This window comes from Protomyctophum bolini (genome assembly GCF_963924005.1).
Source record: "Protomyctophum bolini genome assembly, chromosome: 14".
NCBI classification, from domain to species: domain Eukaryota; kingdom Metazoa; phylum Chordata; class Actinopteri; order Myctophiformes; family Myctophidae; genus Protomyctophum; species Protomyctophum bolini.
Window position 1 is genome coordinate 20,917,140 of NC_137875.1, and position 26,677 is coordinate 20,943,816.

General features: G+C 45.3%; 1 protein-coding gene across 1 annotated transcript in view; it reads left to right on the forward strand.

Annotated features, from left to right (window-relative positions):
- The window catches only part of jag1b (jagged canonical Notch ligand 1b), a 34,709-nt gene extending 9,881 nt beyond the window's left edge, over positions 1 to 24,828 (forward strand). Inside the window, exons 4-26 of the mRNA XM_080782623.1 lie at positions 2,424 to 2,681; positions 3,257 to 3,317; positions 5,637 to 5,767; positions 5,891 to 6,010; positions 7,508 to 7,621; positions 7,727 to 7,840; positions 7,953 to 8,066; positions 8,519 to 8,565; positions 9,057 to 9,230; positions 9,757 to 9,907; positions 10,822 to 10,986; positions 11,077 to 11,190; positions 11,343 to 11,456; positions 11,644 to 11,757; positions 12,177 to 12,293; positions 13,191 to 13,218; positions 13,713 to 13,798; positions 14,736 to 14,849; positions 15,304 to 15,413; positions 17,797 to 18,036; positions 20,706 to 20,837; positions 21,157 to 21,298; positions 22,535 to 24,828. Of these exons, the coding sequence (XP_080638749.1) occupies positions 2,424 to 2,681; positions 3,257 to 3,317; positions 5,637 to 5,767; positions 5,891 to 6,010; positions 7,508 to 7,621; positions 7,727 to 7,840; positions 7,953 to 8,066; positions 8,519 to 8,565; positions 9,057 to 9,230; positions 9,757 to 9,907; positions 10,822 to 10,986; positions 11,077 to 11,190; positions 11,343 to 11,456; positions 11,644 to 11,757; positions 12,177 to 12,293; positions 13,191 to 13,218; positions 13,713 to 13,798; positions 14,736 to 14,849; positions 15,304 to 15,413; positions 17,797 to 18,036; positions 20,706 to 20,837; positions 21,157 to 21,298; positions 22,535 to 23,013 (3,239 nt within the window). The 3' untranslated portion in view covers positions 23,014 to 24,828. The remainder of the gene's footprint in view (positions 1 to 2,423; positions 2,682 to 3,256; positions 3,318 to 5,636; positions 5,768 to 5,890; positions 6,011 to 7,507; positions 7,622 to 7,726; positions 7,841 to 7,952; positions 8,067 to 8,518; positions 8,566 to 9,056; positions 9,231 to 9,756; positions 9,908 to 10,821; positions 10,987 to 11,076; positions 11,191 to 11,342; positions 11,457 to 11,643; positions 11,758 to 12,176; positions 12,294 to 13,190; positions 13,219 to 13,712; positions 13,799 to 14,735; positions 14,850 to 15,303; positions 15,414 to 17,796; positions 18,037 to 20,705; positions 20,838 to 21,156; positions 21,299 to 22,534) is intronic.
- Positions 24,829 to 26,677: the final 1,849 nt, after the last annotated feature.

Below are 26,677 nucleotides of genomic sequence, written 5' to 3' on the forward strand. Positions count from 1 at the left end.
TCCTGCTGGTTTGTGGTTAGATTGGCAGCGGCGTGGTGATTCCAGCTGAGGGCAGGCTGCACCTCTCTACTCCGTTATACCGTGCTTGTTGATGAAGTAACTGTTTGAGGTCAACAAGGTTTCAGTCTTTTCTGCTGTATTTGCAGCTCCCCAGAGAGCCATTAGGGCATTGGTGTGAGAAGCCCCCTGAATGTACACACTCGATGCCTGTTAAGCCCCTCTGAGCTCAACTACACTGTAAAGTCCTGAGTGTCAACTTAACTCGGAGTGCAAGAATGGTCAATTTTTTACTCTAGAGTTAAAATAATACTCAGGAGTTTACAGTTTAGACTAGCCTGGGGCTCTGTTTGCTTGACTTGCCATTACTAGCATAGCACCCAAGTGCCGTGGGGGTCAATTTGTAGCACACACAGTTTAAATAGCACTCAAGCTTTTACAGTGTAGGCTAGCTTGGGTCTCAATTAGCTTTACATGATCATTACTAGCATAGCACAATTAATGTGTAGACATATGGCATCCCTGTTAAGAAAATACACATACATACTTTTTTTATGCATCATTTTTATGCTCATAATATCACTGAGCCGGCATTTTCACATTTTAATCTAGTCGAGCTGCACTTGCCAACTTTTCAGCAAACGTTTCATATCTAGCTCACCGGTGAGAATTCTAACCACTTTCCATCATTTAACCGCAGCCTATTTTCTCCTCTACGAGAGTATTTTGGTGTCTCTGGTCTGTGAGCGTGCCCGTTATGGGGGTTGTGTGTTGTGATTTATACTCCGCTCCCAGCCAGGGAGCAGGTAATAAGGATGTGCCACCCCACACGCAGCAGGCCAGCGTGCGGTAGAGAAATGCCACATAGCTGAGCTCTGGATTCCAGGCCACTGTGAAATGTTACTGCCCACTGTGATTTCAGCATGCACCCCCCCCACACCCCATGTATAGTAAATAAATGACAGTAGCTTCTGCGTTGCATCATACTTCACAGAGAGGCGATTCAGTGAAAAGGCCAGTGACCTCGTCTTTTTTCCTAGGATGGTAAATAAATCGTCTGACATAGGTTTCTCATTCTCTCCCCAAGTGCAGATTTAGATAATCAAGGAGTGATCGCTTTATATTTGTGTGCAAGTGGATCCGTGTGCAACGTTCATCCGCGCAACTCATTTCCCTGCACGCAAATGCACATGTGTGTGTACAGTGCAGCTGTGTGTTTGCTCAGTACGAGTGTGTTTGCACTACGTGTGAAGCCCATTAGAGCGCTTGGCTCCCAGGCTAGTCCTTGCCCTTCTGACAGACCCATGACCCGGTCTGTTTGACGAGGCTGAGGGGATAAAAAGGAAAGCAACACAAGCCTCTGGTTGTAGTCCCACTCAATGATTGCACAGTGGCCTCCGCAGGGCTGAATTGCAGACAGATACTCTGTGAAAGTGTGTTTGAAAACATAAATTCTCGAAAAAGCCCGGGGGTAGTCGGCTTTGGATCTCTGCTGTGTGTCCCAAGTGTCTTGAGAAAACTTGTAGTGATTTGGCACTATAATAAATAATAATTGACTTGAAATTGACTCATCATGATCCTGTTCAGAGTGGCCTCGTCCGTTCCACAACCCTTTAGGCTCTTGCACAGATATTCAGCTAGGCAGCAAGACCCTTTCCAGTTTTTATGTGATTGCACCTAAGAGAGAAAGACAGAGGCCTATTATACTTGGTTGTGTGTCGGTGTCATGCAAAAAAAGGCAGATCTACAAGCTACAAGGGCTTTGCAGTGTGTTGCATTGTAGCGCTTGTAGATCTTCCCTTTCTGGTGTGCGACACGATGCACAACCAAGTATAAACCAGGCATAAGGGAGGGCTAAAAAGTGCTGATGGCGCACTGGCAGGCCTCCCAGCAGCCACTAGTGCCGTTGGTGTCCTTGCACACTGTAATTTATGGTGGCTGTGGTTCTGTCCTCGCCGGAGCAGATGGGGATGGCAGCATCTGAGCCCAGTAATATCCTGACGCTCAAAAACCTGAGAGACGGAAACCGAGCCGGGAGGGAGAGCGTGAGAAAAAAGGCAGTGAACAGTACTCATTACAGTCAGGCTTTTCATTTTTCTGCATTTCCGCCTTGCACTTTCCTTCCTCGTCAGGGCGCACACGGTCTTGTAATTACATGGCATTCTGTGAGTCAGTGAGATCTTCTGCAATTTGTGTCAGAAGAATGTTTTGGGGACATTTTGGATTCTGCTGTGTGATCATCACATCTTTACGCTGGAACTCCCATGAACAAGAACAGTACAGTGGAGTACGGTGCATGACACGTTCCTGTACTGTCCTTTAGTCCCTAGTTCCTGTACTCAAACATACCAGCCTAGTTTTGTTGATTTTATTTTTGAACATCAACCATAGACGGACACTGACTGACTGTGTTGAAACTGTTTTAGGTGCAGATGGGCAGGTGATAGAGAAAGCCTCTCATTCCGCCATGATCAACCCCGGCCCCCACTGGCAGAAACTGACCCACAATGGCCCCATAGCCCAGTTTGAGTACCAGATACGGGTCAGCTGTGACGAGCATTACTACGGCTTTGGCTGCAACAAGTTCTGCCGACCCAGGGACGAGTTCTTTGGGCACTACACCTGTGACTACAATGGAAACAAGACCTGTCTAGAAGGATGGTCCGGGGCAGACTGCAACACAGGTTTATAACCGCTTTTTGTTTTGCATTTTTGAAATATCAAATAATATCCAGTTTATGAAGGTAGGACCGGACTACAGCAGGATGTGAGACAGTCGTATTGTAATAATAAAAATCATACGAGGGTACGATGGCTGTATAATGTACTCTACAGCACTGGTTCCCTAACAGTGGACCAGGACCCATTATGGTTTTTAATTATTATTTCAAAAACATTTTCAAAGAACATTCCCAAAAAAGCAACATTTTTCATGAATTAAAAACAAATTCCATGATTTCTTTTCCAGTAATTTCATGAAGAAATCAAGGAAAAATCTAAGAGTTTCCATACATTAGAAAACAAATGTTAAGAAGTAGTGAAAATAGCCAATCTACAAACTCACAACACGGCACGAAGCAGCACATTGTGAGCTTGTAGATCTGCTATTTTCACTCGCTTTGGCACCCCCCGGGGAGACATAAAATGTCTCTTTTGGGTCATGGGCTAAAAAGTTTGGGAACCACTGCACTACAATCTACACAATGTATATGAATCTGAGGACCAGGCATGTAAACATATTGTTCTCTTCCTCCTGTAGCGATATGTCGTCAGGGCTGCAGCACGGAACATGGATCATGCAAGGAGCCAGGTGGCTGCAAGTAAGTTATCGTGATTTTTCACTCTTCCTCTTTTTTTTCTTCCAGCATTATTTATCAGCCTGTGATTCATGACCTGACAAACTGTGGGCTTTTATCATGTGAAACGTATTAGGACCGCTGTTTAGAATTGGAAGGGCAGTTCAAGTGTCTTAACTTATGATGCCGGCCTGTGCCAAAGGCTTGCAGTGCTGTGTTCACTCATGTAGGGATTGGATCCAAGCACCAGTGTTTTAACATAGATGCATGCTGAGCCGTTCAGGAAGCTGTCCTCTGCAACTATGGTCTGGAGCTAGCTAGCTGGATGGCTTGCTGGATGGATGGCTGGCTAGGGAAGTCTTGAGAGAGGAAAGGCTAAACGGCCTAGACTCCATGTTGAAATTGTGGGCTATATGTATTCCCCCTAATGAGACAGGCTTTATCAGTCAAATTGTGTGTAACTCTTGGATGAGCCTAAAAGTGCACTGTTTGTGCAGCTAATGGTTTCCTAATGCCGTTTGTGAACACAGCCTGAAGGAAAGCCAGGCGCAGATGCCTATCTGCACTGGGGTATTGTGCACAGTTCTTCCTAAAACCAAAAGCAATCATATCCTCATCCTGGAAGAGGCCCTACAGTGGTAGGCTCTCAGCGATTGGCTGCTTTCGCCTGTCGGGTATGGCCACAAATCAAGCTGTTCCTTGATCAAGTTTGTTTTTCTCTCTTGCGGCTGTATTGTTCTCACAAGCTTTTGACATCATCAGTTTTCTTATGATGGCTAGCTTTGCCAGAATAGGAATATTGGACTGCCTTGTTCTCTGTACAGGTGTGGTTACGTTTCAAACTCAAGGGCTTAAAGTTGTTTAGATGTGTTCAGCCAGCAAACCGTCTTGGCAAATGCTGGTGCTTCCCTTGATTTACGTTGCTTTCTACAAGTTGCTTTCTCGTCACAGGGCTTTATTGTAGCATTATACAACAGTGGTTCTACAGTAAGTGCTGTGAGCTGCAGGCCAGGCAGGGCAGTCGCTAATCTTATGTCTGCATAGTCACTGCTAACAACACTCCCTGGGGCATTTTAGACTGGACCTTTTAAAATGGTTGTTATTCAACTATGACAGCTAGCGCACCAAGGGACCAAGTTAGCCACTACTGCCTGCATATGCAGGCAATGCAGCTACAAACATGGATTCGCTCTTTGAAAGCAAAGCCTGCTTTCTGTCTAGAACTGAAACTGTCTCTTTGCTCCCCACCAGTGCTTCGTAATGTATCGTCCAATTCCCTGGCACTTTGGCACTATGTAACTAACTAGTGACAATTTGGGATCCCACTGTGGAATCCTGTTCTGCTTCTCATGAAGAGGATTAGCACGCTTTTAAGAATAGCCCATTTTAATCACAGACTCATGTTTACTTAACCACGCGTTTATTTTTACAGTCCGTCCGTTTTCTCGTGGCTAATCAGCGTGCCGTTCTCCCAGGGGGACACTGATTTCCTGCCACCGTGCTCCCGAGGAGCACCGTATGGCCACCCTCTTTAAAAAGAGCCCAGTTATCAGTCAGAGGCCCAGGCCTGAATTACCTTAATTGCGGAGCCCGGGAAAGAAGGGCCAACTTTCTATCAGCGTAATTATGGACCTGGACGTCTCCGTGCCATGGTCAGAAATCTCTGTCCTTCTTGCGGCCCCGAGTCACAGCTCTTAACTCCTGACTCATGGGAAGCTTGGAGGACCACTAGTACTACTGCTGTGTTCTACAGTAACAGCAGCCATTTAGAGAGTGGGCTGCACACTCCCCCTGCCTGGCACTTACTGCTGCCAAGCCACAGGCATAGTGTTGTTGCAGAGAGCGTCTGGCCGCATGCTAATGTTAGCCATGCTAAAGGTCCCATTGGAGCCGTAATTTAGTGTTTTGTTTTTTTGTTTGGTAAAAGGGCTAAATACTCCTCTGTTGTTTGCCCCCAAGTATTGTTGAAGAGCTGTTGCATAAACATGCCTACTACTTAAGATTCATTTGTGGTCTTTTAAGACAGCGCAGTTGTTAGGGCAAGAATAGCGCCTTTGTTTGTTTATTTGCATGGCTCCATCTGTGTATGCTAATTCGTAGTTCATTAAGTTCAGATTATCACAAGATTGCTTTTAAAAGGAATTTAGGTGAACCAAAAATATTCAGATGAAACTGATAATGATACCCCGTGGATTATTTAACCGACTTTATTGCTCTGAATTTGCATGTTGTCTGCATATGCGCGCGCGTGTGTGTGCATATCTTGTTTGTGTAGCATTTTTTTAATCTAGGTTCAGTTGCAGAGGCTAAATATCTGGTGGCTCTTATGTCTGTGTCTTGCAGGTGTCTGTATGGTTGGCAGGGCCAGTACTGTGACAAGTGCATCCCCCACCCTGGCTGTGTGCATGGGACCTGTGTAGAACCCTGGCAATGCCTGTGTGACACAAACTGGGGCGGCCATCTTTGCGATAAAGGTTAATTTACTTTCTCAATTTCTTAAACGAAGTCTTGGTTGCAAAGCTTGCGTGCATGTGTCTTTTTCCCCAAGTTGTGTCGCGTTACAATAAAATTAAATGTCAAACATGCCTCCCTGACAGATCTGAACTTCTGTGGCACTCACCAGCCATGCCTCAATGGAGGGACATGCATCAACACTGGACCAGACAAGTACCAGTGCTCCTGTTCTGAGGGTTACTCTGGAGCCAACTGTGAGAGGGGTAAGTTCCTCAAACCAAAGTTCAATGCTAAATTGTTACTGGAAGTAAGAACACCACAAGCATTTCTGGGCTTGTACCCAAGTATCACTTGGGTAGGGTACATGCTGTATACTTGTATAGTATATAGCACTGCACTATATAGACACAACTTTGGACTTTAAATGATTGACAGTTTGACACTATGTTTTGACATTTTATTTCAAATGCAAAGCATTTAAATCTCCATTTTCTTTCCTAAAAAATAATTTAAGATTGGTAAAAGACAATTAAAAGCCAGAACATGGTTAATTCAGTAGAATAAAAACGTGATCTGTAACAGGCTTTGAAATCTGGACAAAGGGGAGTGATTCTGGCCTTGATGAGCTCGTAGAGGAAAGGGTCAGGAGGTGACCTGAGTTTGCAATCAGAGGAGGTGGTAACTTGGCCCTAATCTGTTTCTACTGCGGCTGCCCCCCCCCACCCCAGTCAGGTAATCCAGTGGTTTGATCCGCCAGGGTGGGTCATCGCTCAGCTCCTCAGACACTTGAGACAGATGGGTACGGTGCTAAAGTTCAGCTGCTGGGAACACTTACCATGGAGATGATGGTTTTTTCCTCATTAAATCTGAGCCTCGCGGGGCGCTGACAGCTTAACTGCAGAGATGTCAGGAAACCGTGCCCTTCTTAACAGGAGGTCCCACAGACCAACGGATTGGCCAGGCCATTGTAGCGGAGAGAGGCCCCCAGTGCACCCCTGCATCCTCTTCCCCTCCTCCCCCCGCCGCATACCAAGAACTATCCACTGGTCACCTCCAGCAGCCTGGTGACTCTCCCCGTGTGAATCATTCATTTTTTGATTCATTCCGGACCCACTCATCCTTAAATCGAACCACAAAAGAGAAACTCGGTGCCGGAGCCTTCCCTCTCTCCCGCCCAGCCTCTCATCTTGTGCCGCCTCTCACAGGAAGAATGGCGGGGAGACAGAGGGGAAGTCACGGTGCATTGGCCAGGTCAACTTAGCATGAAAGATGATTTCCTGTCGGTGTGGTCCGCCGGGCGGGTAATAAGAGCAAGACAGGGATCTGAGCGGGATATAGGGGCAGAGTGGAGGGGGAGTAGGTAGGACGATGGGGTGGTCCAAGGAGGGTGGAGGGTGGTGGGATGTTATAGACGGGGCTCTGGATTACAAGACAGAACTGTGAAGCCTCAAAGCAGAGTGCCAAATGTTGGCATATCCAGATTAGAATTGTATTGGTTTTTATCATGTATCTGAACACTAAATTAATCCATAGAAACACATTTCTGCAAAGCACATTTAACCATTTGTTACCACAACAACCAATGCAGACCACTTGATGATGTCTAATTACACAACAAATCCAATCTGATCACTTGCAAATAGCAGTGTGGACAGTCAATCATACAGATCAGAATCATCTGAACGAAGCCAAATACTCTAAAAGGTGTGTTTGTGGGGGTATACTTCTAAAACTGTTGTGTGTCCCCACCTCCTTCACAGCGGAGCACGCCTGTCTGTCCAATCCTTGCTCCAACGGCGGCAGCTGTGCAGAGACCAGCCAAGGCTATGAATGTCAGTGTGCCCCAGGGTGGAGTGGACCATCCTGTGTCATCAGTAAGACTGCTAACACTAAAACATTCCATATCCTCTTCACTACAAAAAAACCCAAAGTATGATGTGGATCATCTGAATTTGACCATACTCCCCCGTAACTCTCAGATGTCGACGAATGCAGTCCAAATCCGTGTAACCACGGAGGCACCTGCCAGGATCTGGTCAACGGTTACAAGTGTCACTGTCCCACGCAGTGGACAGGCAAGACTTGTCTCATAGGTGAGCTCCAATCTCTCTTTTTGTCTCCTAGTCATAAGTGAAGTCATAATTGTATCGATTGTACACAAACATGATGTTCAATGACCATTCTTGGCCCCTTTTCTCGCTGTAGATGCCAACGAGTGTGACAGCAAGCCTTGCGTCAATGCAAACTCCTGCCGCAATCTGATTGGTGGATACTTCTGCGAGTGCATCCCTGGTTGGACGGGGCAAAACTGCGACACCAGTGAGTTGATGGCTTCAGCTGTGTAGTGTCTGCCTCCTCTCTTGCTCTCTGTCCGTTCTCTCGCTACATCTCACTCACAAGCACATGCATGACGTTTAAGACAGAAGTGGACAGTTGGACAAGGCTGGTCTTGTCTTATAGTGTAAATGATCTGCCTCGATCATTATTGGGTCTGTGTGTGGCCAGGGCTGTGGTTATTAGCGCAAGCTAAAAACAATCCTGCTCTGGTTTCACTTGGCAACGGGCACAGTCGGTATTGCCCAATATGCAGTGTTGCATTCACTCTGTACCCATATTATCTGAGGCGGAATGTTTTCCAGCGCCTGCAAAGCTTACTCAGGCCCCTTGCAGGGGAAAACATGAGGTGGAGAACTGGTTTTACAAATAGGCTGTTAAGCTAAGACATGCACCGTTCTGAGCATTAATCCAGAAATCTGTTTTTCCCATTTTAGATATTAACGACTGCAAGGACCAGTGTCTGAATGGGGGAACTTGCAAGGTATGTTGTTGTTGTTGTCAGAAGCATTTCCGTGCTGTCTGGACTCATCGCTTTGTCTGCTTGCTTCCTTGTTTGTTTATATACTTGCCTTTTGTTCCTTGTTTTCAACCCGTTTGGCTGTAAACTGTTCTCTTCCAAACCCAACAGTGGAATTGTTGTGGAATTCCTGTCTGAAATCAAATCTGACGGGAGTGGGTTCAGAGGGGTTTGTGAGGGAGGGACAGAGAGGCTCCTTGACCGCCATCGGATTGAATTACCATAAACATTATTGTGTTGAGTCAGTGCCAGGAAAATGTGTTGAAATAATTGTGGAGCTGTGATAATGCACCCCCCCCCACAGCCTCTCCCTCTCTACTCTTCATTCTCTTCCCACTTTGACAGTTATTGTTCAAGACTCCACCCTTTCAAAGTGATTACTGAATTCTTGGCAACGTGAGGGTAACCTCTGTTTTTTTTCACTCTCTCCATTTCTCTTTCTCTCTCTATCTCAGGACTTGGTAAACGGCTATCGCTGCATGTGTCCGCCGGGCTACGCCGGGGAGCACTGCGAGAGAGACATCGACGAGTGCGCCAGCGCTCCGTGCCTGAATGGCGGGCGCTGTCAGGACGATGTGAGTGGATTCCAGTGTCTGTGTCTGGCTGGCTTCTCAGGAAACCTCTGCCAGGTGAGAGACCCCAAAGCGAAAATGGCTCCTCCAACGTCTGTCACCACGCTCATCAGTCATGCACGCCACTAACCGCACACAGAAACGCATGCATCACCCTTCTATCATTTAGCATCTTAGTCTTGTCCTCTCTCCTCTGCCAGCATTGTTGGATATTCGGGGCTCATTGTGAACAGTTTTTCCTGCCCCACCCTCTTAAATGGCTCTTGTTCCACAATCCTCCTTTTTAAAGGCAGCGCTTTGTTGAAGCTGCTCCTGGCTACAGAGGGATGCATTCCTTAGCACTGAACCCCAGACTCAGAGGACGGCTCCTATGTCTCTGCCTTATTTTTCCTTTCCTAGGGAGTGCTCTCTGTGTGTGTGTGTGTGTGTGTGTGTGTGTGTGTGTGTGTGTGTGTGTGTCCTGGCATCATCTGCGGGGAGGATGCTGTGGGTTGTGCTCTGTTTAGTGTTGCAGAAAACTATGTCAGCTATCGGGTTCATCGCTCTTCTTTTCAATACCCTTGTGTTTTTTTTTCTGCCTCAGCTGGATATCGATTACTGCCTGCCCAACCCATGTCAGAACGGAGCGCCCTGCTTCAACCTGGCCACGGACTACTACTGCGCCTGCTCAGAGGATTACGAGGGCAAGAACTGTTCTCACCTCAAAGACCACTGTCGCACCACCACGTGCAAAGGTAAGGCTCGGTTTAGCCTTCACAATCCATCACGCTGTGAGGTGTTGTGGGCTGTAGATCGGCCATTTCCGGTGCGCGTCACCATAACGCGGTGTCGACAGCCAACTTCTATTTTCGGTGTGCGGCACCATAACGTCTCCCCCGTCTCCCAACAGCTACAAACTCCTGCTCTTCTCATATCGTACCAAACTTTCCAGGCCTTTTGCGTAGCAATGCTCGAACTTCAGCCATTCGCCCGAACTCTTTGCCCACACATTTCCCATGGGTGCAATACCTAAAGTTTCAGTTTCAAACGGCAAAAAGCTCCATAGGCCAAGGTGGGCTGCTTTCTGACTCAAGCTTCTTTGATGGATTGCCCCCCCCCCCCCCCTCTCCTCTTCCACCAGCAGAGTTGTTTCCAAAAAGTTTCCCCTCCTCCGAGTCTAGTGAAAATCTGGCAAAAGCCTGATAGCGCTGTGTGTGTTCTTGGTAATGACTTGGTGGGCTACCTCGACTTTTCTTTTCTTTTTTTTGTCAATGAGTGTGCACATTTTTGTGTGTGTGCGCGCGTGTGGACCAACCACGGAGCCCGATACCATAGACCGTGTGATTCCTCTTTCTTGGCAGGAATTTAGTGTTTACAGGGGAGCTAATTTACCCCCTTGTCTAACCAGATCAGACGTGGGGGAAAAGAGGGGGATTTCAGCATAGAGTGAAAAAGATCAGTCCGAAAGCCCAGTTTATTGCCGTTGCCTCTTCTTATAAAGTATTTCCATCACGTTCTTGACAAAAGCAGCATGAATTCTGATGCAAAACAACGTTTTACGATTCACGGATGATTATTTGTTGATTTTGAGTGTGCTGTTTTCACGTCAGTTAGTCCCCATACTGTCACCTGAACTCAGTGGGTGTCTCTCTCTTCCTCTGATTCACAGTGATTGACAGCTGTACGGTCGCTGTTGCATCCAACAGCACACCAGGAGGAGAGCGCTACATTTCATCCAACGTGTGCGGTCCCCACGGTCGCTGCCGGAGCCAGGCCGGGGGCCAGTTCAGCTGTGAATGCCAGGAGGGCTTTCGAGGCACCTACTGCCATGAGAGTAAGGGGCGCGCGGAGATCGCCATTCCAATGCTGAAAGCAAATTGCAGTACATTTCTTCAGTACTAATTTTATTTTCTCCCGTCTTTAGACATCAATGACTGTGAGAGTAATCCATGTCGCAACGGAGGTACCTGCATTGACAAAGTGAGCGTGTACCAGTGCATCTGCGGAGATGGCTGGGAAGGCGACCATTGCGAGATCAGTGAGTAGGATTCCTGGCATCATCATCTATTCACATGTCGTAATCTCTCACTCAAACATAGCTGGTTCGTTTCAAGTGCACCTACTGCTTGGCGGACGATTTGCGTGTCATGCCGAAGCATAAATCACGCTCCTTTTGATGTTCTCTCCCAGACATTGACGACTGCAGCACCAACCCGTGTCACAATGGAGGGACATGTCGAGACCTGGTGACTGACTTCTTCTGCGAGTGCAAGAACGGCTGGAAGGGAAAGACCTGCCACTCCCGTAAGAGCCTCCCTTTTTTCTTTTCTGCTTTGCATCCCGCCCAACTCATGTTGTCTGTCCGTGCAGGCTCGTGGTATGTGCTCATGGCTGTGTGCAATTAGACTGATCTGCTGCATGTGTGTGTGTGTGTGTGTGTGTGTGTACAGCTTAAGCAATCCTAATATTTCAATGTTGCTCCCCCTCACAGGCGAGAGCCAGTGTGACGAGGCTACGTGTAACAATGGAGGCACTTGCCATGACGAAGGAGACTCGTTCCATTGCAAATGTTCTCCAGGGTGGGAGGGGACCACATGCAACATAGGTAAGTCACAAAGAAACGTCCACTGGTTATTTGGCCAAAACGCACAAAAGAACATGCCTGTATTAATACATAGTTTTGAGGGAGAGCTCTTTTTTTATCTGCCAGATCTGTGAGGTCTGTCATCGCTCCCTTCCTTCCCATCTCCCTCCACCATTTTTTCTTTCCGTTTTTGTTTTTTCCTCCGTGTTGACAGCTCTCGGCTCAAGCACCCCCCTATTGCCACTGATAATCTATTTCAAGGCATGCGGAATGTTGACTTCCCTAAAGGAGAAATAGGAACCAAGCTTCTTTGATGGATCGACCTAAACCGACATCGGTTTTCTTCATGTAACGCTAGCATTTTAAGACGGTTGATTTAGCTGATAACCTGCAATCATTGTAATCTAAAAGTAACCCCCCCCCCCCATTTCCCGTTTCAGCCAAGAACTCGAGCTGCCTGCCAAACCCCTGTGAGAACGGTGGCACCTGTGTGGTGAGCGGCGATACCTTCACGTGCGTCTGCAAGGAGGGTTGGGAGGGCCCCACCTGCACCCAAAGTGAGTACCAACACGCCTCCAAGGCAAGAACACCCGTTGAGGTCAGGGTGGGAAGTAACAGTTAAGCGATAATAAAAAATACAAAAATGAAACGTTCCCTGCCTAGAACAGTCCCAGATCTCTTGTCAGTCCCGTGTATACCTTTCATCTCTCCAACCCCCCCTCCCTACTGTGATCCTTACCTCTGCCCTTCTTTCATCCTCAACCCCCCCCATCCCCATCCCCATCCCACTGCTCTCTCTCTCTCCATCTCCACCTCCCTCTGGCTGCAGGCTGTTGCCGGCCATGAGAGAGAGAGAAAGAGGGAAGGAGGGAGGGAGGGAAAGAGAAAGGAGTTTAAACGGAGGAAAGTGGAGACAGATGTTCCCCCCCCTCCACACCACCACTCTCTCTCTCTCTCCTTGTGCATTCCTGTCCAAACAGTGACATGTCGGCTTGTTCCGCAGCCCTCTTCCATTTCCCTGGCTTCGCCGGGATCCCTGCCCTTATATGCGTGTACTCCAAAACATAAATTCCCCTCTCTCTCTACATTTTATGACAGAGGGAAAGAAGTGTCGGGGTGGGAACTGGGGAGAGGGAAGGGGAGGGTGGGGGGGTTATGGGGGGACAGGGGGGGTTGCTGGTGTGGAGGAGAGGAAAAGCTGGAACTCATTTGGAGGGTGAGAGACGCCGGCGTTGTTTGCTCTGCGTAGTTAATAAGGCAGAGTAATCAGTCGCTGTGGAGCCCCGACCGGCCCAACACGCCTCTGCACACGCAAGCTCAGACGTGCTCTCTCCCCGTGTTGTCATCTGCCCTAAACACTCCAATGCATGTGAAAAATAACACACTCTCTTGTTTTTTTCTCTCTGTGTCCCTCCCTTTCTCTTCCCTCTCTCTTTTCTTTCATTCTCTTTCAGATACCAACGACTGCAGTCCCCACCCTTGGTAAGTGGAAGCCAAACATTTCCTGTAGAGTTAGATTAGCGTAAACAGGGTGCGATAGTTTCTCACCTGCAGGCTCTCTCTCTCTCTATCTTTATCTCTCTGTGTTGCTGTCTCCAGAGGGAAACAGGCACACACCCTTCTCTGTCATTCCTGGGGTGAAATCAGCTAACCCTCTATTGTGAGCTCCGCAGGCACCGCTTTAGTTAACCACACAGCTCTGGAGCTCACTCCCAAACCCATACATACTTGTGTCCATTAAAGAGAACAAGCATGATTGCCTAAACCAGAAATGGTTATTATAATGTTGATTGGAGGAAAAATTCCACCCCTGAAATGGTTTTGAATGTGAAGTGTTAATCGCATAAGTGAGAGCAGACAGATATATATATATATATACATCAGCATGTCATCAGCAAGGTCTTTATGGTCTCCTGAGATGTTCCAGTGATAAACTTAAGACACTAACGACTGTTCCACCTCTCGCCCTTTTGCAGCTACAATAGTGGAACGTGCGTCGACGGGGATAACTGGTACCGATGCGAGTGTGCCCCCGGATTCGCCGGTCCAGACTGTCGGATCAGTGAGTATTAAAGGGCCACTTCACCCCTTTTGCAACCAGATCTTATTTCAATGGTGTTTAGGACACAAGAAGAAACACTTTCCTGGGCCTTTTACTGTGCAATGTGTGTTTTTAGATATGTATTTTAGTCATGATGCCACGTTCATGACCAACATTTGTCATGAAAATGTGGTCTCACTTCCTTCCTGGACTACAAGTCACACCCCCACACAGCCTCCCTCTCTCCACAAGGAGGGGCAGTGCACCAAAGCATTATGGACCATTGTAGGAATTCAGCAATCTAGTAAAAGCCTAGTCAAACACAGGCCATAGGGTGCACATTTCAAATCGTGCCAGGTTGAAAGTGGTCAACTCCCCCTCCCTGATCCCTGGTTCAGACTGGGCCTAATCTGAATGTGGGACGGTCGCGGCCCCTTCCAAATGGAAGGTCTAGCCGGCCAATTATGTGTGCTTTAGGCAGAGGGCCAGGCCCGGCCATGTCCATGTCACTCCGCCGCGCGGGCCCAGCACTCTGCTGCGCTGCCCGTCCCCGGGGGGGAAACGGGCTTACCAGGCCAACAGCTAATCAGCCATGCTCTCTGACACTGATTACACAGATTGTTTTCCCTCTTAAAGTCTTTCAGATGGCCACATTCTTTCCCATTCCGAACCCTTTGTTCTATTAAGTCCAGCCTTTAGCTCCCGCATACCTGCTAATGATGCTGCTTTTAATATCGAGCCGCGCAGGGCAAATGGTCCGAGGCTGATTTAAAGCTTGTTTGCTTGTCTTTTATTAACTGCCGTGCACATAGTGGCGCATGTGGTTCAAATGACACATGTGACTTTGGTGAATCGGGCCTTGGGAATTTAGATGTGCATGCAGATTTCCGACGTGGCTACATGGGAGCAGTTTGTTGGAGAGCCGTTCCTTACTGGTAGCTTTCCCTCTTTGTGGCAGATATTAACGAGTGCCAGTCTTCCCCCTGTGCCTTCGGCTCCACGTGTGTGGATGAGATCAATGGCTACCGCTGCCTCTGTCCGCCAGACAAGACTGGACCTCGCTGTCAAGAAGGTAACGTGTCTTCTTAAGAGCAAATCACTCGCACATGGCACTTTTCCACTGCAAAATGAGTCGAGTCCCCTGGACTGGAAGTACTTTACGCATAGCTACATAAAAATACCTCTGCTCTATTGCATCTGTACAGTACAATCTGTACAGTTCCTATTAATATTTTAGGTGAGAAATAAACCATGCAATTGCTCAATATTTACAAATGGTTAGTTCAAAGGTTTAACAGTATTCGGGATGAGGGTCTCCATCTTGATGCAATAACGAGTGTTTTAGCTCACTTGGAACCTCGACAGATATGATTTTAAAAAAAGTCTTTAGTAAAATGTGTGCTGAATTTCTGAAATGTAAAACCAAAAAAAAGTTGAGCCGGTACCACGTAGTGGAAAAGCGCCAACGGACACACACATGATCTTCATTCAATTATACTTAAACGCATTTGCTTCGTTTTAAACAGTAACAAGACGACCTTGCTCTGTTAATGGACACGCCACCCCTGATGGAGCCAAATGGGATGATGACTGCAACACCTGCCACTGTTCCAATGGAAAGGTCGTCTGCACAAGGGTAAAGGTCATCATAATATACTATTATGTCTCCATAGATGGAGGATGCAATCAAAATGAAATGTTCGTTCACGGAGTGTCTCTGCGCTGGTCTGAGAAGCATTCTCGTGATCAGATCTGTCATCTAAATATTTTCATTGTATTCATGGACGTCACTTTACAGAGAAACACAATAGGCCATCAAAGGCTATAATGGATTGTGTCATGGGGTGGAGTGCACAGGAGTAGAATTCAATACAGCGATGATGCAGTCTGTGTGTTCAATGCAGCAATGACGTAGTGTATTTCTAACAGTTACACAACAATGGTGTTAAAAATAACAAATGTTAGTTCCTGGGTCTCCTATAACTACTTTGGTTGTTAACTCGTTTAATCCCCACCGGTCACATTTATCATGACCATGGTTAAGTTTAAAAGTAATAACACAAAGCCATCTAGAGAATGAGACACAATGAAGTCCAGGACTTTATATGTAATATAATGTATGTAATGGGTTTAGCCACCAAGCCAGTCATGAACCAATACAGCCATCCTGTCACAACTCATACGCTTCAACAACAGCCACAACAGACACGCTGTAGATCCACATCATCATCTTCAATTCCATGTGAACATGTGTTCCTTGTTACAACTCACTACCTTCAACGACAGATACAACTCAACATATACACTGACACAGTAGATTCAGATACAACTCAACATATACACAGTAGATCCACTTCAGCCTTCAATTCCAGGGCCAGAAACAGTAACTGAACATCAGCCACCCAGTCATTGGGTCCCAAAATAAAACGACACTTTAAATCACATTAGTATACACAAAGCTTACAACAAGCAGCAGCAGCAAAGAAAGAAAGAAAATATAAAACGAGGTTCCTACCAGTCAGTCACTACCTATCAGTTGTGTAAGTGATGGTCAGGGTCACACTTTGGATCCCATGGATAAAGCGATAGAGCGTCCGTCTCTCTGGTTCATCCTCGGACGAGACCTCCAGCAGCATCTCCAGTCATATCCATCCTCCATACATCTGGCATATACTGTATCCTGTCAAAACATACAGTACACAGCTTAGAACTGTACCTGTACGTGTCTTCTAGAGACAAGTACAGTCACTGAACACTATTAATTTCCAGACTGTCAATAGGGTAAATAGGTAGTTTGTTTTATATTGGATCATTGACAGACATATTGAACAACTTAGGGCCATCAAAAAATACTCGACTTGATCTGTATTTAATTAATTATTTGGTTTAAAACTATGCATTTAAACCTAATGATATGGCTCAACAAACTACATTGGGATTAAACGGTGTTACCAAGTGGGATTGTGGATCGGCTGTTTGTCAGTAATAAAACCTTTTAAATTACATATTGGACATGAGGCAGACTTGCAGGTGAAGATAAGTTTTAATAAGTTCCAGGCCTGGACAACAATAGTGAATAATAAAGAAAATAAATAACTCAAAACAACTCAAACAACTTAACTTTGAACAGAGAGGTACTGGTGTCAACCTCTCCCCATGGCAGCACAAACTCTACTGAGCCATTTCCCCTCTATATAGACTCCTGACTCCACCCCTGGCTAAGCAGTCAGCGAATCACAAGGCATTTAATAACAAGCAATCAGAGCTCTCTTCAGGCCATCAAGGCAGCTTCCAAACTACAGCATCTGCATAGATAAACACAAGTATATTAATTCACATGTCACAGCAGAATGTGCACCTTCTGTGGGACTGAGAGTCAACCTGTTACACATACCATACAGAAACAATACAATGAATGTATATTGTACATTACATTACTCTGACAGAGGCTGCTCTGTCACAACGGGTTAATTTTGATTTAAAAGGACATGGCATATTGCTGTTCTTGTCAGGCTCAAGTAATCACTGGCTGAATAATCACAATTGTCAATAAGATAATTCTAAACAATGACATGGTGTGTGTGCATGAGGGACAGTAGTTGCACTATTTAAGAAAAAGAAAGGAAAAATAAAATTTATACAAAAGACTTGACTGTAATTCGCTGTTAAACATGATGCCGCCTTTAAGTTGCAATAAGAAATTACTATTTTGTCATTTTCCTAAGGGGATCCCGAAGAATCTTTCAGTCGTGACTAACATTAGTATTAAGTGATGGTAGAGTGAAAACCATTCCAGGAAACGCATCAGAGTACCCACAATCCTTGAGTGTGGGAAAATGTGATGGTAGAGGTTCCATCATTTAGAGTTTTCCCTGTTTACCATGCTTTTTCTTTTCTTCTTTTTTTTCCATGGTGTTCCATGAATAGTGGTTTGACATGATTGCACGTTAGCTTTTACCGGACGAAACACAATATGTGTGCATGCTCCTGACACTTTCTCACCATGTTTGCTAATCTAGATGTGGTGTGGCCCAAAGTCATGTCAGCTGGGTGCCAAAGGTCGCGGCGGGTGTCCTTCAGGCCAGAGCTGTGTCCCTATCCGAGAAGGCCACTGCTTTGTGAGGCCCTGCCTGGGCCTCGGAGAGTGCTGGCGCTCCAACCCTCCACCTCCCTCCACCAAATGCCACCCCAGCTCCAGTTACCAAGACAACAGCTGTGCCAACATCACCTTCACTTTCAACAAGGAGACCATGCCTCGAGTGAGTTACTGCCTCCGACAGAGAGAGAGAGAGAGTGAGAGGAGGAGATTGAATTAAAGGTTTTTGGGTCATTTTTCATGCCTCTACTCCTCCTCCACCCTGCTTTTCCATCCAGCCTTAACTCAGTCAAAGCTGTAAACTGTGAACGATCAGGACTCTCCTCCCGGGAAATAAGTTTCCAGTCCGCGTGTCTCGTGAAGGGTTCAGTCGTGTATAGCGCACATGTGTTCCAGGATGAAATGGGGTGGGGAGGTCTCTTGTCGCTTGTCTGCGTACAGGTTTTGGTAGCCCCCAGAAACAAAAAAACATAATGCCTAATCCACTCGTTAACCACTTAAATGGCCAATCTGACATTAAAAAAACCCCCATTGATAATTAAAAAATAAAATCCAATGTAAGATTTTATTGACAATGTGCCCAGTATATTGACGCCAGAGTTAACGTGGTTAACATAACTATGCTGTAAGAGTAATTACGAGGTCACGTCGTGGGGTCTGAGCTATAACAGGATCACTGGGCAACTGTCACCACATAGGATCATCGCTCTGCAGCTGGCTAACGAGCATGACGGCAGATAGTGGCAAGCAAGTGAGCCCCGCTTAATATTCTAAACGAGGCGGACCTCAACCGGCCAGGGTGTCAAACGGATTGCCTTGGACACAACGTAGACCCTTCCTTCTTTTTTTAGCCCCCCAACCACCATGTGCATTTACAGTTTAAGGGTCCCAGACGGAGATCTCCGTCCTGTTAATTAGTACAGTCTGATGACCTAGAGTCGGAGATTGATTAACAGGACGGAGATTATTGATATCAAAACCGATCGCTCCACAGGCTGGGAGCAACACAGGCTGCGCAACATTCGATGTTGCGCAACAGTGGGACGCCATCGAAAATGTTCCCAACCTGTATAGCCGACGAGACCGAAGATCTTAAAACGTTAATAACTCTTGATCTAAATCATTCCGTCCAATTCTAAGCAACGATCATGTGATTGACGGCCCACCGAGGTCCCGTCGCTAGCCGAGTTAGATTTAATCATAACTCCCGTTGTTGTCGATCGGCTCTAGAGTGTTTTGGCTACATTTAGCTGCTACAGCCACATCCGGGATAACATCCGGTCTGTCGGTAAAAGTGCTCCGCTACTATAAATTGCTGGGCCCACTGATTTAATGGATTAAATCAGGGATACTCAAATAGATTTACCTGTGGGCCACATTACAAAAATGGCAAGGGGCCAGGGGCCAGTAGATAAAATTACGACATTAATGATACTTGATAACTTCTCTCTTTCAATTGCTTTATTTTCGCAAAATGTATCAAAGTACAATGTGCATGCACACAATATGTAAATAAATAAATGTGTTACATTTTCTTGCATAAACACAAAGAGCTGTTTCCATAACTGCACAAATTATTGCACATAACATGAGTAGCTGTTATAATAACATAATAACATAACATGAGTAGCTCTTTGCCTGCCTGCCTGTCTGTCTGTCCATGAGTAGTTATTTGTCTGTCTGTCAATGAGTAGCTGTCTTACTGTCTGCCTGTCTATGAGTAGCTGTCTGCCTGCCTGTCTATGAGTAGCTGTCTGCCTGCCTGCCTAATTGTCCATGAGTAGCTGTCTGTCTGCCTGTCTATGAGTAGCTGTCTGCCTTCCTGCCTGTCCAATTGTCCATGAGTAGCTGTCTGTCTGTCTATGAGTAGCTGTCTGCCTGCCTGCCCAATTGTCTATGAGTAGCTGTCTGTCTGTCCATGAGTAGCTGTCTGCCTGCCTGTCCAATTCTCCATGAGTAGCTGTCTGTCTGCCTGTCTATGAGTAGCTGTCTGACTGCCTGCCTGTCCAATTCTCCATGAGTAGCTGTCTGTCTGTCTGCCTGTCTATGAGTAGCTGTCTGCCTGCCTGCCAGCCAGCAAGTTGGTTAACAGAAAATAAATTGTTATGGCTGAGTAAAATAAAATACAATAAACACAATTTGCCTGAAAATAGATTACCCAGCTATGACCTTTTTCATGAAAAAAAATGAGTAGTGATATGGCTGACTGAGTAAAATAAAACAATCTACCTGAAAATAGATAGCTATAAGTGAAGAGCAATTTCCGCAATTACCATTTCCGCAATTTCTGCAATTTCCATTTCCGCAATTTCCATTTCCTCAATTTCCATTTCCGCAATTTCCATTTCCGCAATTTCCGCAATTACCATTTCCGCAATTTTCCGCAAATTCCATTTCCGCAATTCCGCAATTTCCGCAATTAGCATTTCCAACTATTAATGGCAGCTGGGTTTCATCATTCAAATAAAATAGAATTCTGTCCGTTTAGCTATAAAATTATGTCAGGGAATAGGGATACACAGTATATGTCTTTCATTTGCATTGCATCTCCCCCCCCCCCCCAAGCTTTTATTTTCGTTCGAGTAATAGTACAACTCTAATAGTATTACTTATAATAATGTAATTAAAGATAACTTCATTCAGATTTATTTATTTTTATTTCATTTTCCAGATTTTTTTTTCTTTTTTTTAGATTTTCATTGGTGGGCCAGTCATAATGGTCCCGCGGGCCTGATGTGGCCCGCGGGCCTGGGGTTGAGTATCACTGGATTAAATAACCCCTGGCAATTAATGTGTTAACAATGAGTTAATTTCTCTCGCCTCTGTGTCCAGGGTCTGACCGTGGAGGACGTGTGCAAGGAACTGAGGCACTTGTACGTGGTGAAGAACCTCTCCTTGGAGCATTCCGTCTCCATAGCCTGTGACCCGTCGTTCTCGGCCAGCAACGAGATCCACGTCTGTATTGTAAGTAATTTCTCGAGGCTGTCGTCCGCCCTGCGGACACGCGCTGTTGTTTGTCTGACTCTTACTATTGAAAAGAAAACTTGTTGAACTAAACATGCCGCTGAAAGATCTCTCTCTTATTTAATGGCCTGAGGCTTATTTTTAAGGAGGGGTACAGATTAAGCATGCTCTTGTGGGACATGTGGTGGCTTTGGCTATGCTATGCTAATAGCGGTTGACAACAAGCAAAGAAATGCATGCAAAAGCAAGCTAAATAATCACCGGGTGAAAAACGTACACCCACGCTAACGCGTTCCAACCTCTTCTTTCTCCTCTCAAGTCGACAGAGGACCATAGACTGGACAGGAGCCCCATTAAAGAGATCACTGACAGGCTCATCGACATGGTGAGCAAACGCAATGGGAACAACACCATCATCCAAGCCATCGCGGAAGTGCGCGTGCCAAGCCCCAGCAAAACTGGTATGAACCGCCTCCCTCCAACTGTGTTTATCGCTGCTCACGTCTGTTAGGTTTTCCCCGAGACTTGCACACACTTGCATGTGTAAAATAAAGGGTGGGAGGATTTTTGGAACAGATCGGGTGAGAAGATGGTTGTAGGATACTGTAGCCCTGAATAGAAACCGGCACACCAGAGTTAAAAACGTAACACACATACATGAAAAATAGCACCTAGTTCTCGCACACTGCCGTGTTCGGCCTTACCCTGCCTTCACACGAGAGCGGTAACACTCTACAGCTATGCTCTACTACAGTCTAGCCAGGTTTTTCTGTGGGCTCATACTGCAGTTTGACTGCCTCTCATTGCTTGTTCAGAGCGCACAGGTCAGATTTTATATAGTAGAGCATGTTAACTCAGAAGTGGTTACAACTCTTAGTTTTATGCTTCGGAGGAAACTGCAGTGATGACCGTACTACAATAAAGATGGCAGTGCATCTGCTTCAAATAACTTTATTGATATTGTCAACCAGTCAGTGTTCTACACCTGACACCATGGTCAACATTTCTCAATGAAAGAGTACGTCGACCACCTGAGATCACAATGTGTTGCGACGCATTGTGAGCTTCTAGATCTGATCTGAGAATATGAACGCTAGGGTTCACGTGGTTCAAATGAGTCCCTGATTGTAGCTTTAAGTACCAGCATTGAGTTTAGGCAAAACATTGAATACCACTCACTTTGTTTTCAGTTTAGCCTTCTCTATACTGTATGCAGGGTTCCCACAATTAATAGAATTTCTGGAAAGGCAGGAATCTGAATGATGTATTGTCTCAACCATGGATTATCATGGGATTCTGATATCCCATCTGATATCCTAAAATCAATATTTTTCTTGCTGAATTTGGAAGACACAAAAAGAACTCTATACTGTTTACTGTGTGTGTGGTTTAGCTGTATTTCACTCCTAATGATTAATGGGTTTAAACGCCATAAGAGCTGATGCTACTGTCATGGTCCTTATGTTATTCCATTTGGATTGGGGATCATGTGTTAAGCTTAATTTCACTCCCATCGTGTGAAGGTAGCGCTTGCCAAAAACAACAGATCTACAAGTGAGCAACGCAATATTGCTGGCGTGTACCTCTGTTCTTTTCGGCCCTGCGACACCATCATAAGATGGTGTATACATTTTCCTTTAGCGTGCATGCTTGCGTCAATGCGACACTAACTGTCCCTTTTATGTATTTCCCTGCAGACTACCTGGTACCCCTACTCAGCTCGGTCTTCATCGTCATATGGCTCTTGGTCCTGGTGTCCGTCTTCCTCTGGTGCGTGCGTCGCCGGCGAAAACAGGGCGCGAACGGCGGCGCGTCTGCCGCGGGCTCGGAGGACAACACCACCAACAACGTGCGCGAGCAGCTGAACCAGATCAAGAACCCTATAGAGAAACACGTGGGCCTCACGGTGGCCATCAAAGACTACGAGGACAAGAACTCCATCATTGCCAAAATAAGGACAAATCACCCTGAGGGGGACGAGGACGACAAGGAGAGGCACCTACAGAAGGGCCGCTTCGCCAAACAGCCAGCATACACACTGGTGGAGCGCGAGGAGAGGACTCCCATGTCCATCCCCAACTCCACGCCCAGCAAACACCCCAATTGGACTAATAAACAGGACAACAGAGACTTGGAGACGGCAAACAGCATAAACAGGATGGATTACATTGTATAGCAGACAGCTGCGTTGCCGTGCAACCAAGCCCTATGCCCTCGTGCACCCCCGTGGCGGGTCAACCGGGGAAGTTTTTTTGGGGGGATACAATGTAGTTCCTAAACTGTCGTGTCATTCTTTTGACTCCGCAGCTGGTATTATTTACATCCCTGCGTTAATTTAAGTTTTGACAAGCTGGCTTACACTGGCAGGTGACAGTTGCTTTGGTTGGCTGGAAATAATAGGCACCGATATACATTTCACCGCAGACCTTTGATGCAACAAGTGTCCTCGAAGCATTTCACTTCCCGCCAATTTGGCGGAGACATCGGAGGGGCTCCCTGGTCCAGTCTTTGTTTTTCTTTTCAGCGTTATTTAAAATATTTTTTAGTATTACTTCTTGTTGTACAAGTAAAAGTACACATGACATTCAACACTAAAGCTAATTATTTTTTTTAGTATGTGTTTGAGTTCGCCCTAGGTGATGAACAAATAGTTTGGAGAAGTGCCTTTTCAGCATTAGACCTAAGCAACTGTCAAAAAATGAGTAAAAAAAAAAGATCAACTTTATTATTTATTTTTATTTCTTTGTTTGGGGTGGGCGGGATCAATGTCAGCAGTTGCTGCCAATATGAAGAATTTATGTGTCGATTTTAGAACATGTAGATATGTACATTTTTTTTATTAATCATTGTGTATATTTGATTTATTAACTTAATAATCAAGAGCCTTAAGATATCATTCCTTTTTATTTATATGTTCTGTCTAGAGTTTGAAGGTTTTGATAGCTTGTGGAAGCTTACCGTTTCTTTCAATGACTTTTTTTTTTTTTACTTTTTACTTCTACAAATGCCAAAATTTCAAAGAAGACAAAGGATGGGCACTTTGGCCTGAAAGAAAGTTTTTTTTTTCTTTTTTTTTTTTTTTTACAAATTTGAATTTAGTTTTTATTTTGCCAGGACCTTGATGTAATGCAAGTGGGGTAGGAAATAAACAAAGACAAGAGAAGGGCTGCTTTGAGGAATGCACAATGATGGCAGACATATTGCTTGCCACAAAAAAAGATAAACACTTAAGGGAACAAAGTCCTTTAGCAGTTTCTAAAAAAAAAAAAAAAAAAAAAAAAATTAACCATTGACATGAAAAGGCTGTTCGAATCTGCCAACTCGCAAGATAAATCACGCATCAACATGACACGCCAGAATTCAAGATAAATCACGCATCAACATGACACGCCAGAACTCCCATCTGCTTTAAGCCTAAAGCTGGATTTATACTTTGTTGCGCACCGAGATTGGCAGATCCTACAAGCTTGCGATGTGAGCTTGTAGATTAGATATTTGTGAGCTTGTAGATTAGATATTTTCGGTGTGCAACAAGTATACATCGTGCACGATTCATACTCCATAGTACGACGTCGCATACTGATGAGAACTGATCTACAAATAAAGCTCGTCTGGCACGTGATGGGGTATGCAATGTCTGCATTTTAGTCAGCATAATATCCTAAGCTAGACCATGAGTACTTGAACAGGAAGGCAATGGGAACACTGTGATCAAACACACTGCCTTGCTCTGCAGGAGTCTGCTCTGCTCGGTTCTCTCTCTCTGCACATTCGTTTCTTTTTAAATGAGGCTCTTAAAAGACAAACATGTTTTATCTCATTTGTTAACCCTTTGAGATCATGGCAACATTTCGTGTCCTTTTTTTCCCCTTTTGACTCTTGTGTTATGAATTGAGAATTATTTGTGTTGATCTGGCAATATATTTTTTTGAAAGTCATATTTATTAAATATTTTGTATGAAAAGAGAATTAAAGTTGTCTTTGTTCTGGAGACCCGAGTGAAAAGAGTCTGTCTCCCCGATGCTTCAAGCCAAACATGTCACGGCGTATGAAGGCCTTTCTCAGAGAAATAGCGTGGGAAAGGCTTCTGGAGAGACATCATACGCCAGAGCAAGGTCTCTGTCCAAATGTGTTTACAACTAATTACATTGTAGCAAGCAAGCCTCATATTAATCAGCTCAGTCCTGGAGACAGACATTGTGACAGAAATATCCTGGCTCCTCATGATCCACAAGACAATACCGCTTTTGTTACCGCGGCTTGAGCTCGCCGACTTTTAAACAAAACCCTTTCAGACTAACCAGACCTGGGAAACGTACATTGTGTTGGCTGCATTGGACCTGCACCGCACAACCCCGGTCTTCCACAGTATCTGCTTAAAAGGATTAAAGGAAAGGGAACAGATTATCGACACCTCTCGAGAACGATCTTAAACACATTACGAGTTAAAACACTGGGGTCGGTTTCACTAATCCTCCATCTTGTGTCTCTCCCTTGATAAAGGGCAGGATTGGATCAAGAGGCCTCTGCTAGCAACTGGAAAGGCCTCGGGTCAGGTTGCACTGGGCACTAAGCTATTACAACGGCAGAGGAACAGAAAAAGCGGCAGCTTGTATACCAACGCCATTGACCACGTTGGTCAGGTTCCGTGCATACTGTGCTGTCAAATGACCGTGGCCACATTGGTTAACTATACAACATCAGTCTGTCTTTCGTCTGCACATTGGCCTCGTGGTATGTGTGTACGCTGGTTGCTCCCCTTGAATCCTCAACCGTTCACATGAAGGCCAGTGGTGGAAAAAGTACTGATTGTTTTACTTAAGCAAAAGTATCAATACTGCAATGTACTTGAGTAAAAGTACAAAAGTAGCAGAAAGTACTCACTATGCAGAAAGTCCCATTTCAAGTTTTCGATGTATATTTTCTGAAAATAACAGATCTACTGTACAAGCTCACAATGTGTCGCATTGCAACGCATTGTGAGCTTGTAGATCGGCTATTTTCAAATGGCTGAAATGTATATAGGGCTGTAGTGGTTATTGTATGTTTTGTAATAATAATCAAAATCTACAAAGTAACTAAAGATTTCAAATAGTCGTAGTGGAGTAAAAGTATTGGAAATTGGATTTAGTCAAGTAAAGTACAAATACCTCAAAATTGTACTCAAGTACAGTACTTAAGTAAATACTTAGTTACTTTACACAACTGATAAAAGACACAGGAAGTCAATTGACGGGGGGGGGGGGGGGGGGGAACCACTTTTAAAACCATAAAGTCTTTCCATGAAAACAAAATAAAACATAAAAAATGATAGATTAAAAGAAACATGTACAGGCATCTTTATGAGACATCATGGGTCTTAAATAGGGGCACAAAGCCTCTGTTGGCCCCTATGGGACTGCATGCTCTTTCTGCATGGCCTTGGGTCAGTGGAAATAGGGGCACCAGATTTACTCAGTAAAAAGTGCCCCCTGGCCTCCCTCTATGCATCTATGGTGTCTGTGTGTGTGTGTGTGTGTGCGTGGGGGTCTACAATAGCAGTTTCACCTCAGCCTCCTCTGACACTCACTAGAGAAAAGCCAAAGGCGACCACACAGACAGAACCATGCGTATTTCAACACACAGTTGCACTACCTACACAGATCCTGTCAGTTTAATGCTATGAAGGAGTTGTATAACACACTCCCTTTTTAGAGATAAGCTCTGCTTTCTCAAGAAGCTGTACTTGACAAAAGTGTCGAGCATATACAGTACATACCGTATGTTGACCACAAAATATATATATATATATTAAAAAAAGGCTTCGACGTGACTTAAAAAAACAAAGCCGGGTGATGAAG